At 41.7% G+C, this 13044-nt stretch overlaps 1 protein-coding gene across 4 annotated transcripts in view; it reads left to right on the top strand.

Annotated features, from left to right (window-relative positions):
• ST18 (ST18 C2H2C-type zinc finger transcription factor) overlaps positions 1-8173 on the top strand; it is a 189538-nt gene extending 181365 nt beyond the window's left edge. For all 4 annotated transcript variants that reach the window (XM_034762912.1, XM_034762911.1, XM_034762913.1 and 1 more), the window contains 4 exons: positions 869-957; positions 2504-2607; positions 4531-4674; positions 6808-8173. In XM_034762912.1, the coding sequence (XP_034618803.1) occupies positions 869-957; positions 2504-2607; positions 4531-4674; positions 6808-6948 (478 nt within the window). In that variant the 3' untranslated portion in view covers positions 6949-8173. The remainder of the gene's footprint in view (positions 1-868; positions 958-2503; positions 2608-4530; positions 4675-6807) is intronic.
• The last annotated feature ends 4871 nt before the right edge of the window (positions 8174-13044 follow it).

Below are 13044 nucleotides of genomic sequence, written 5' to 3'. Positions count from 1 at the left end.
CTCTTATTTTTCACAAGCTAAGCAAAACCATGGCTTTGTCCCACTGGTGCAAAATTGTAAGATTTGAAATAGCAAATAGCTCTGACAGTCATCAAAAAGCAAAGTGACTACACCTCTACCTCGATATAACGCTGTCCTTGGGAGCCAAAAAATCTTACCATATTATAGATGAAACTGCATTATATCGAACTTGCTTTGATCTACCAGATTTCCCCCCCTCCCCCCCCGGAGCACTGCTTTACTGCATTATATCCGAATTCATGTTATATTGGGTCGCGTTATATCGGGGTAGAGGTGTATATATAATAAAATCTTTTTAAAAAGCTATTGCAGCCTATAGTATAAATCCAGAGGTATCATCATATTGGTCATTATTATGCATCATCAAAATGATACTATAGTTAGGCACAGTGAAAATCTTCACGTCAGATTTTTTTTTTTTTTTAGTTGGTAAACTCAGCATTCAAAGGGATGCTACTGCCTCCTTTTTTCTGAAGCATAATTCGTCAATAAACACAGTGGAAAGTTTTGCTTAAAAATTGATGGGACAATATGACCTCAAGATTTCTGTAAATATCACATTCACATAACCTTAGAGTAGCTCCCACTGCTATTTTCATTTGTTTGAAATGTCTGTAAAAATAGTTTGCTTCGAGGCTGAGACTTCGGTGCCAATTTTCAAGCCAGAATTTTTTTTTTACAGCTAAAATTGCTCTTTGTGAATTATTTTATTCCCTGTAACAAGGTTATAATGGAGCTGCTGACATGACCTTAGGAATAGAGGTCTGAACATGAGCACTGTAATATTGCTATGAAAGGATTGCTTCCATTTTCACATGGGTCACAGCATTTTTTCTATCTTTTCTAGCTTGTCAGGGTGTCCTCTGAATGCACAAGCCATAAAAAAGGGCAAAATCTCAGAAGAACTAATGACTATCAAGCTTAAAGCAAGTGGGGGTAAGGAGACATGCAAATGATGATTATATTTATACAGCTGCTAGGGACCCGATTCTCATTTACACGTTGCCTCTTTACACTACACTGACCATGTAAAGGGGTCTGAAAATGGGTATAAATGCCTTTACGTTCTCTTTCTTTAAAAGCAATAACAACATTTCTTCACAGAAGATACATGTCATTCATACATCATTTACATCCATGGACCATAACATGTGGGGTACACAACTACACAGCTAAGTCTGATTCAGGTTTGGGATTTGTCTTTTTCTGTGTTATTCATAAACCAGCAGGAGTTACCTCAGTTAAATAAAGATTTTCAAACAAACCCCCAGAGGGATACATGTGTAAAGCAGAGTTTAGCTACCTCGTTCCCATTAACTTCATATTGTATTGCTCAGTCTCCGTGCAATACTTTGACAGTTCTCCCCACATTAAATAGAATGGAACATCTGTCAAATAGTTATAGGGAACTTGATTCTGTTTCCTGTGGGTAGGGCCCAGGGACAGGATTCAGGAGACTTTGGTGGTATTCTTTCCCCTTGGGCAAGTGAATTCACTTCTCTCTGTTCCCCACCCTTTGTCCATATTGTCTATTTAGACTGTAAGGTCTTCAGGACAGGGACTGTCTTTTACTGTGTGCTTGTAATATGCCCAACCCAATGGGGTGCTGAGCTTAGCGGCCTGTAGGTGCTATGGAAATAAAAATAATTAATCTGCAAGCAGAATAAGACCCAGAGTGATACTGAGTGAGGGGAAAACGTTCATCACTGGGGGTGGTGGATGCTCAGTACATCTCAGGATCAGGCTTTTATTGAGGCTTGGGTGGGTTGTTCTTTTTCAGCTGGTAGGTGTGAATAGTGAGTGCTGCTTTTTCTCCTTTTGCCTCTTTTGGCCTCTCTCTACAATTTCCCTCTCACAGTACTTTAAACCACACTATGTATCACAGCAAACTAAAGCCCTGATCCTTCTCTATCAGTCAGCCCATACAAAGCTCCTTGCAGGACCAGGGCAGATCTTCAGCTGGTGTCAATCGCCATAGCTCTATTGAAGCCAATGGAGTTATGAGGATCTGATCCCCCTGGAGGAGGGGGGGGAGAGGAACTGCTCTTACTTTTCTGCTACATCTAAAAATCTCCACCAAAATCACAACATACCCTGCATTATTGTTTTTAAAGATTGTGTTTTGGATTTTCCTCTCTCAATGCCCACAGATCCTCTTTCCCTCTCACATCTCTCTCCCTGCTGTGGTTGATTGTTTTACTGAACAGTGGGGGGACCCACTCTGACAGGGAAATATAGTAGGTCAGTGAAACTCAAATTACCCTTTGACCCTTGATCTCTCTTCCTGCTTTCAAAGACGCTTCAACACAGGGTGCAGTTTTGACAAACATCATCAGTAAAAACCCATTTAAAGATCCCCAGTTTAATCTGAAAGCATGTTTTTTTTGTGCTACACAGTTCAATGCACAGGTACCCACAGAATATTACTTCTTTTCACATGTTCACATTTAAATCTGTCTTTGGTCCATTCACCTTTTTGCAGGTATCGAGAGTGATGAGGAAATCAGACACTTGGATGAGGAAATAAAAGAACTGAATGAATCCAATCTTAAAATTGAAGCTGACATGATGAAACTTCAAACCCAGGTATAACAACAAAGCAAACAATTCAATCAGTTCTAATGTACATATGTAATGTTATTTTTAAGCTTATGTATCCTTTTTCTCATCTACACAGATGCCATTGCATTGTGGCTTTAAATAATTTTTGACAAGCTTTTCCATTTAACAGTGAACGCCTGCGTATTAGTAGAAAAGACTTGCAGGGTGAATAAAAGGAACTAAGCATTTTGGGAACTAATCTTAGCAAACAAGGAAATCATATTTACTGTATAAAATGTGTACTTTCTTTTGTTAACCACACGCCTGCATATGATATCCTGTGGGCATTTTAAGAACCCATGTAAGGAGGCTTCGTAGTAATATAATGAAGCCATTAGGTCACAAGACTGTGAATTCTTATTAACACACTCTAACTACTACTGAGAGTAGATTTTTATTATTATTATTATTATTTACAGTTTTCCCTAGTTCTGGTCACCATATTCAGCTAATGAATATTTTATTTTAAATAGTCTGAATTTTGTTTCTGCACAGTAGATAGCAGACAGCGGCTGCATTTGCTAACCTGTGCAGTGCATTAGGTAGGGTAAGAGCTATTGCAAAGGCACAGATCTCTTGATCTTTTTCCATTTTTTATTATATGTATATGAGTGAGTTTATAGTGAAGGTGCTGGTTGCAGGTCCACAGTTCAGGTTGAGCTGAGTATGTAAATACACAGGGTGACATATATACTCAATTCTATTTCACCTGGTGAAACTTGTCTCAGAATGTTAGGAGCATTAGGATTCTAGGTGGAACTTCCTGAAGGGTAATAGACCTGAAAAATAAGAATGAATCCAACTTCATCCCAAACAAGTTCAATATAGTTTATAGTGGCCTCAAATTACAATTGTGTGGTATTTATTATTGGTGAATCACCTGCATTATATCCTGAACTAGAGACTTGCTGAATCCGCACATCCCCTGCTTGTCTTTGGCCCGTCACTTCTTAAATTGACCTGGCCAACAGTTGTGATTGTATCAAGACACTCAAGAGCAGGGGTTGTGGTGATTTATGCTGCACTTTCACCCACTTTGCACAGATATAAATTACTATACAAGATGTTAGGCTGTGGAGAATCAGGACCCAGCATCTCTAGCTTGAGCTTTTCAGCACAGTTTTTTGCATGCAAACTTTCACAAATGTGTACATTCCAAGCTCTCTCATTCTTGTTAGTTATTCTCCAGAAAAGGATGTCATTTTGCTAACCTCAGTGTTGGTTCTTCAAAAATTATATTTTCATCTGTCTGTCTAGAGATCGACTGCACAATCATATTTGTTCCATACACAACTTCTCAATTTCCTCCCCGGTATATTTCATTTCTTATTGTCTCCACTCTCTGGCCTATTTCTATTCCCAATCAGTTCAGAACTCTAACCTCCACCCAGGGGGAGGGCAGAAAAGTAGCACAAGAGCTAATACCAGTGTTGCAGCTATTATAGTCAATCAGCAGGGATGCTGTGAGAACAGAAGAGCAATGTAAACATCAGCTTTCTTCTTCCTTCCCCCAACCCTGAGGCCACACTCCCCATTCCCAACTACACAATGACCCTTCCACCTCCCTGGCAGCTTGAGACCTGGGGTCTCTAATCCATTTCGGAACTCATCTTCCCAACACAATACACTCTTCACTCAGCAGGCCCACTGTCTACAGCTTCATTTAAATAAGTTTTCCTTGTGAAACAACAGCAGAGTTCACTGGTTCAGAATTAATGTGACTTATCCCCTATTATGAATATCTTGTGGCCATGTTATGCGCGACTCTTATAAAAACATAACTGAGGTTCAGATCTCAATTGGCAGCTTTCACAGTCTTGTGCTCCCTCTTCCAAGGGAAACCTTTCATTTTGGGTTCAACCTCCAATCATAATGCTGCCAAGGGTCTTGTTGTGTGTGTGATTTTAGATCACATCTATGGAGAGCAATCTGAAAACAATAGAAGAAGAGAACAAACTTATAGAGCAGAACAACGAGAGCCTGCTGAAGGAATTAGCTGGCCTAAGCCAAGCCCTCATCACCAGCCTTGCCGACATTCAGCTTCCACAAATGGTAAGTCTGTAGCTAAAAACATTGCCGCTTCTTTGAGAGCATTTGTCTACACATTTGGCCAGAGTGGTCACTCAGTGCATCACTGATGTGGGTTCCATTCCATCTCACATGGGACTGCCTTCCAGGGTTTAATCAGTTTCCCCACGCTTCATTACTCTCCCTCTACACGAGCATGATGCAGTAAATGCATGAAGTTTGGAATATTACTAGCTCCAACATTTGAAATATAGAGAGGTAGTGGAGCCCAAACTCTGCCCTGGTATAAGAGGATGCAAAGCAAATATTTGATGCAAGGCACGTATTTTATGCTAGTCCCAACCTGAAGGAGTGTCCCTGTCCCATCCAGGGTTAAGCTAAGTCCTCAGGTGTGGGAAAGTGTCCTGGACTTCGAGGCACTGCAGTAACATGGGGCAATCTTCATCCATGCAAGAATAAATGTTTGCCTCACTTTCCTAAGGCCCATCTATACAAGTTTCAGTGTGGTTGGTGTGTATTCTCATTCAAAACAGAATCATGCCAAAGGCCAAGTGGGAGGAGCCATGTTCACATACTGCCCATGCTTTACCCTCCAGGAATAGAATCCCATTCTGTGTAAAACATTAGTTTATTTAAAATCAAACTATACTGCATGTCTCTGGGATTGGTAATGGGATATGGGTACCCTTAAGGATGGAACCTTGCATTTCTGGGTAGCTCAGGCTGGAAGTAACTGTAATCGATACTCTGATGTCCTTCCAGTATCTTATGTGCAATGAGTTTGATTGTCACATTCTGAATTTTCCCTGATGTAGGGAAGAATCCTTTGGTGGCTCTGTGCTCTGGACCCCTATTCCTTGAGATCCCTGTTCACTGCACGTCAGGAATCCCAGACTCATAGGAGGACCCCTAAGGGACTGCCCTAGTTTACAGGAGCCTATATGCTCTAAGCTATGTCAGGTGCTGGTTCAGACTTGGTCAGGCTGAGGATCAGGGAAGCAGAAATCCACCTTTCCCCATCCTCCCAACTATGTCCATCACCAAGTGCAGTGCAGCCAGATCCAAGAATTTTCACGATGCAATGTTGTATATGTCTGAATTCCAACTAAATTACCTCTTAGCACCAATACAACTGCATCAGTGCCGGAAAAGAATTACAACATAGTCTAGGATAGATTAGGCCTTCATCTTGGTCCTGTGAAACAATGAGTGTCTCCTGTAAGGTGATGAGCACTCTCAACTCCTGCTACCGTTGAGATGAGGGTCTAGAGTCTTATTCAATTGGATCTCTGACAGCACTCATCGAGTCCTATATTCATTTTACTGGACAGTCACAATGTTGCAAACATGCGAGGAGTTTACTGATTCTGCCCTGTAATTTGGCTGGGAATTGGCCAACTCCCTTCACTGAAGATAATAAAAGTTTGGTTTGAGAGCCTGATTCAGGAAATGCTTAATACTCCTACTGAAGAAAGTGGAACCCACTCACTTGGTTCAAGTTAGGCACCTGGTTAAGTACTTGCTGAACCAGGGCATTAAGGATTTGGCTCAGTATGTGTGTGCATTCTCTTTCTACCTGTCTTTCTTCGCTCTCTCCACACCCAGACACTCCCCATTTTGTTCTTAAAACCCAGATTGTGCATTTTGCTCATAAGGTTTTACCCCATTTCATCCCCACCCACCATTGTCGTAGTACTTTGTTCTGTAACTGCCTCTGGAGCTAAGAACAATGTACGCCCATTAAGATCCAAATCCTCCTCCTCTTATTTACACACAGTCCCACTGTACTCTGAGGCAGTACATGTTTGAGTAAGGCACACAGAATTTGGCCAGAATTAAAGAGCAGGGCACACCTAAGATAAATGCCTTACAATCCCCAATAGATCGATTGCTACCCGCCGATCCGGCGGGTAGTGAAGACATGGCCTTAGAGGGCAAGCATGTGGTTCCCACAACTAATTAAACTCCCTTCACCTCCAACAAACCCATCAGTAACTTGGATGCCTGCCATGCGTCTGACCTCAGCTGTCCCCAGTCGCTTTCAGACAGGACCGACATATTGTCACTTTGCATATTGTCTGTTAACATTCTTTTTGGGGGGAGGAGGCCTTAATTTTGGCTTCTGAAATTGGTATAATATGTTTTGTTTTCATTTAGGGGCCAATCAGTGAGCAGAACTTCGAAGCATATGTAAATACACTCACAGACATGTACAGCAATCTGGAACGGGACTATTCCCCGGAATGCAAAGCTCTGCTGGAAAGTATCAAACAGGCAGTGAAGGGCATCCATGTGTAGGATGTGAAGGCTGCTGGGCAACAGAAATTACTTAACAGCAGTAAACTCCAGATGGATCTGTTAGGAGTTCATGTACTGCTAAGGCGTGTAGGTTGCCGTGCTGCATTTACAATTGCAACATTGCACTAATTTTCCCAGCTGACATAAAAAGGAAGGAAAACACAACAGACTATTTGTATTAACAGCAATGCACTCAATTAATATATTGTATTTATTTCAGTACAATTCCTTTTTTTCCTTCTTTTGCACTCAGTTTTTGTAAAGTGAATGTAAAAAGTGTGTGCAACTATTTTTTATATTTTTATTTATTTCTAATCAAAGAGTTGTGTTTTTTTATCTTTTAACAGCATTTTTGCGGCCTGCCATATTTTTACAAATGTGTTTATTAATTTATTTTCCAATGGGATTTTAAATAGACTGAAAGTTATACTGTAAATTAAATATCTTGCTGGGTTTGTACAGGAAGAAAAAAAATACTATGAAAGTAACAAATGACCGAACTGTTGTTCTAGTTTTATTTTCATCACATCCTGCTTTTTTATAATGGCTTTGTATCAGAAATGGGTTTGCAGTAACATAAGATGTGAGGAAGCAAGGAATGAAAAGATAAATGGCTCCCACTAGTGGGGAACCTGCGCTCTAAAAAGCACAGTTTGCTGGAACACAGTGTGTTGAAGAATTTGTTAGCAATAATGAAATATAGCAATCAGCAAAGCATTTGACTTGGCTGTGTGTTTTAGCCTACGCAAACAATTATTTAAAATGTTTCAAAAGAACTTCAGAATTATTTTAACAATGCAGTTTTTTTTCCAAGTTAGTTCAGAGAGAAAAACTAATCATCCCTGAACAAGAGAGATGATTTGATACGACTAGTACTTTTTTAGTACAATATGTTGTTACATTAGACAAGCGACCAATATGATTATGCATTTGTATTTGCAAAACACAAAAGCATCCAAACTGAAGATTTTGTACATACCAGTTAATCCAACAAATCTCCCCTGAAATGGCATTTATCGTACTAGTTGGAACTGAGAGAAGCTTAGAAGGCGGCAACCTGGAGAAAAATAATACTCCAGTCTCACTGTAATTGGTTTTCTCTTAACCTGAACTGTAGCAATGCACTGGTTGGTTTAAACCCCTCCTTATACACAAAGACAATGTTGGTATTGAATCGGTTGCCAGTCTTTTGGTAGGGTGCCAAGTGCTACAGTACATATGGACACACACATGTTCAAAGGTACTTGGCTGTGCATCTGTATTCAGTTAGCCTGGGTTTTGAATTTCTGAATCAATCAGAGTTTAGTAGTTGCTATACCAGAGGCAATGTCTATTTCAGGGATTGTAAGTAATTAAGCACTGTTTCAAAAGTTTTTTTTATATTTATTTTTTTTTAAAAAAAAGGTATAAACAACCAGCTAAACTGCCTTTTTTGTATGCACACACACCTCATGTGCATATGTGCCTCAGTGTAAATGTATACATGGATCTAGCGTGTGTTTAATTTTTTTGTGCTACAATGAAAGTGTTTATTTTTATTAGCCTCATTTATATTTAGACTGAATATGATGGCATTCACAGGCTTGACATATACAAATATATTATTACTGTTCCTGCACAAAAAGTAATATTCAAAGGTGATTCAACTCATGCACTGTGGTCACTGTTCTGCATTAGGTGGGGCTTGCTTTTCATTTGAGGGTTGGTTTAACCCTCTAATCTTAGTTTAGACAGAAGAAGATGTATGTTCTTAGAAGCTGTGTTTATTTTTGAATCAATTTTTCAAAAAGCTACCGTATGTGCTGTCTAATATAAATAGGAGGACACCAAACAGAAATTTGCTATTAAAGTTATTGTACTTGCTAAAAAAAAAGCAAACATTTGCTATACTTGTTAAATGCATACAAAATGAGTTCACTCATTACAAAGACTAAAATGTAATTAACTACATATTTTAACAAATTTGTTATATATTTTATTTAATTTACATTTAAAAAAAATCTCTTGCCAACCTATATATTTATTACTATGATTTACGATGGCTTCAGGTTAATTTGTCTGTGTTTGGATTGTTTGCTCAGGATGTTTTGTGAAGTATGTTCGTATTTATTTGCTTCCTTTGTACTTGATGTGTTTTGTAATGTGCACTGATTTTTTTTCTTTTTTCTTTTTTTTCTTTTTTGTGTTAAACTGCATTGATGAGCTATACTGTAAATTAGACCTTTTGTAAAAAGCAATGATGTATGCATTTTTTTAATTTGGAGTAGTTTGTATACTGTTTCTTCATACAATTAATATTTCTTACATCAAAGCAACAAAACTGTGTTCAGTGCTGTACATTTGGTGTATGGTAGGAAATAAAATTGATAATGAAACATCGCTGCAAGTTTTGGGGAGGGGGTGTTGAGCCTTCAGATGACAATCTGTATTGCACATTCTGAGCAGCACCTGGCACAATACAATGTGTCAGATGTTTTGCTTGTTTTGTGTACAAAATGTGTCATCCCTGTAAGTAAATTTATGGTACAAATATTTTAATTAGTGTTTTACATTGTCAGATGGAAGTAAGAAAAAAAATGGAAATACTAAAGTGATCCCTTTCATTACCCAGGGAAAAGAAATCAAGAAAATAATTACTACATTTAAACATTATTTAATGCACCATGCATTCTTTTCTTGGCAGTTTCAGACTCTACACTAGCAAAGGAAAGGATATGTGCTGACCTTTAACAGCTGCTAAATGGTATTTAAACATAAAAGCCATTGTAAAGTTTGTAACAGTTAGGAGCCACCTACCATTTCAGTGCAATTTTTTGCTGAGATTTGCAGTGGTTAGACATTGCACAAATGAAGAATCTGCTGGTTTTAGAAAGAAGATATTTCCAGTTTCTAACTGATTCTGTGTTCCATTGTCAATTGAAGTGGAAACAGGATAATTTAGTTTTGTTAATAGAAAATAGTTTACTATCTTTAATGTACATGTCAATTCTTAGACTCCAATCTTATGTGGCTAAATTGAGAATTACTTTAATTCACTAAAATAAATGTGAAACTGGAAGGGCTAAAGTATCAGAGGGGTAGACGTATTAGTCTGAATCTGTAAAAAGCAACAGAGGATCCTGTGGCACCTTTAAGACTAACAGAAGTATTGGGAGCATAAGCTTTCGTGGGTAAGAACCTCACTTCTTGCATCTGAAGAAGTGAGGTTCTTACCCACGAAAGCTTATGCTCCCAATACTTCTGTTAGTCTTAAAGGTGCCACAGGACCCTCTGTTGCTTTTTGTGGAAGGGCTAAAACTAGGGAAGATAGTGGAGTAGAATTGATGTAGATGGGCAAAGTCACACCATTTGAAAATTATTCAAATGCTGGAAAAACAAACATGTCCAGAGTTGGAAGTAGAGATAGGCCCAAGATGCAAAATTTGGATCCACGTGTGAATTTTGGACACCCCTGACATCTGGAAGTGTTTGGAGCTGGGGTTTTGGTACAGCTCATTATAGATAGAGGGGCCTTTTGAAAAATTCGGATCCATATCTAGGGTTGCCAGGCATCTGATTATTGACTAGAATGCCTGGTCGAATAGGAACTCTGGCAGCTCCGGTCAGTGCAGCTGACCAGGCTGCTAAAAGTCCGGTTAGCCACAGCGGGGCAGGCAGTCTCTGTATGGCTCACGAGAAGCAGCCAGCATGTCCCTCCAGCTCCTACACAGAGGAGTGGCCAGGGGATTCCATGCGCTGCCCCCGCCTGCAGGCGCCACCCTGAGCATTGGCTCCACAGCTCCCATTGGCCAGGAACCACAGCCAATGGAGGCAGCACCTGCGGACGGGGGCAACACGCAGAGCTCCCTGGCCACCCCTCCGCTTAGGAGCCGGAGGGACATGCTGCTGCTTCCCGGGAGCCACGAGGACTTCCTCCATCACCGGGAAATACCAGGGCCGCCTGAGATTAGCACCACCCAGACCCCACATCCTAAATCCCCTCCTGTGCCCCAGCCCTGAACTCCCTCACGCACTCCGAACTCCTCATCCCCCAGCCCAGAGCCCCCTCCTGCGCCCCAAATCCCTCATCCCCAGGCCCACGCCAGAGCCCGTACCCCCAGTAAGACCCCTCACCCCCTCCCACATCCCAATCCCTTGCCCCAGCCCATTGAAAACGAGCAAGTGAGCGAGGGTGGCGGAGAGTGAGTGACGAAGAGAGGGGGGATGGAGTGAGTGGGGGCAGAGCCTCAGAGAAGAGGCGGGTCCTTGAGGAAGGAGTGGGGCAAGGGTGTTCGGTTTTATGCAATTAGAAAGTTGACAACCTTATCCATATCAGGTTTGAATTCCAACCTGTCTCCAGATTCAGGGATGTTTAGATCTAAAAATTTGGTTCAAGTCTATTTCTAAGAAGAAGGTGAAATTGACTTGTAAGGTAAAGTGAAAACTGGGCTACTGTTGTTTAGTTTTCTCCTTCACCCTTTGTTTCCACACCCTCTGCAGGTAAACCACACCAGTTTAGACCACCTTTTGCTCACTCAGTGGACCATATAAGGAGGTCATATGTGCAGCAGGTACATTACACACCTCAAACTTCCTATTAAATTGAAGATGTGGATCAGTTCAGACAAAGGAAAGACTGTCCCCGCCACAGGGACTGAGCCCACTCAGACATGCCTGTCTTCTCTTTATTGCTAAAGTTGGAGCTGTGGCTCAAAATATGAGACCTCTGGTCTCCTTTAATTGGACTTTCACAAACTCTAGCATACTCTCTTGTTTGCCCTAAAACAAGAAGCTCCACAGAGTGCAAAATTTGGACTTAGAAGCAAAAGAGAGGCTGATGTCAAGCACTCTGACTTTATCTTTCATGGGAGCAGGGGAGGAGTTTAGAGCTTTAGTGTTGTGAGTAGTCCATTTATGTGCCTCCTGTAGGGTGGCCGTGTTCCCTAACGAATAGAGTATTAGACTCAGGAGCCTATTCCTAGCTTGGCCACTGGCCTTCTGGGTGATCATGGGCAAGTCAGTTCACCTCAGTTTCCCCATCTGTAATGCACCTGGAGGACTACTGATGAGCAAAGTAATTATTATACTGTTAGAGGGGTAGTATTGAGATAGATGCGACTTCCCATGGAAGTATTATGCCCATTAGGAAGCATTTGCAGGATTAAGCCCTGTATTATGGCCATTGCTGATGGCCACCTTGCTTCACTTATTCTGATAAAATGTCAATCTTTAGCTTTTGGTAGCACTGAATACTATGGAACATGATGTGCAGGAGTGACCTCTATATGGTTCCTTTCTTCAGCATCCTCAGAACTGTGTCCATTTTACTCTTGAGAGATACAACACAAATCCCCACAGCTCTGGTATAAAATCAAAGCACCTACATGCTTCCCGATGCTGGGTTATTTTATGCTGCTATCATGGTTCTCATTTTATTCCTATAATGCCTGGATTGCATCATTTCCTCCAGCAATATTGTCCAGTTAATGCTGTTAGTTGGTGTAGTGGGGTGGCTGCCCCACTCCCTGAATTTGGGCTGCAGCAGGCCAGTGGGCCTGCACACACAGGGAGCCAATCAGGGAAGGACTTATAGGGAGCCAATCAGGGCCTAGATTGGAGGGAGCCAATCAAGGCCAGGCTCAGCCCTATAAGAAGGCTGCTCAAGACAGGAGCAGGCAGTCTGTCCCAGGCCTTCAACACGGGAAGGTCTGTCTCCAGGCCGGGAAACTAGCACCCGGGACAGCGCAGTGCTGGGCAGGCCCGGGGGAGCAGAGGGTAACTCCAACCCGGAGTCTGTCACGCTGCAGGCCCTGAAGGGAAGGGCCTAGCCGGTGCGAGGGGCCGAAGGGGAAGCGGTCCAGGGACGTGGCCAGACAGAGGGAGAGAAGGAGGACAGGACGGCTGCCACTAGAGGGTCCCTGGGTTGGGACCCAGAGTAGTGGGCAGGCCTGGGTTCCCCCTTTGCCTTGCATCTGGCCGATGGAGCAGCCATCTAGAGCTGCACCAAACCCCAGCCAAGAGGGGAATGACTTTGAGGGTGCAGTTGGCCACATCGGCCAAGATGCAGAGAGGCAGCTGATTGATTTCCCCCCCACCCCCCAAGGATGGACTAAGGGG

This window comes from Trachemys scripta, chromosome 2 (genome assembly GCF_013100865.1).
Source record: "Trachemys scripta elegans isolate TJP31775 chromosome 2, CAS_Tse_1.0, whole genome shotgun sequence".
Taxonomy (NCBI): Eukaryota; Metazoa; Chordata; order Testudines; family Emydidae; genus Trachemys; species Trachemys scripta.
The sequence above is the reverse complement of the archived record's forward strand: the minus strand, read 5'-3'. Positions and strand labels throughout refer to the sequence as shown.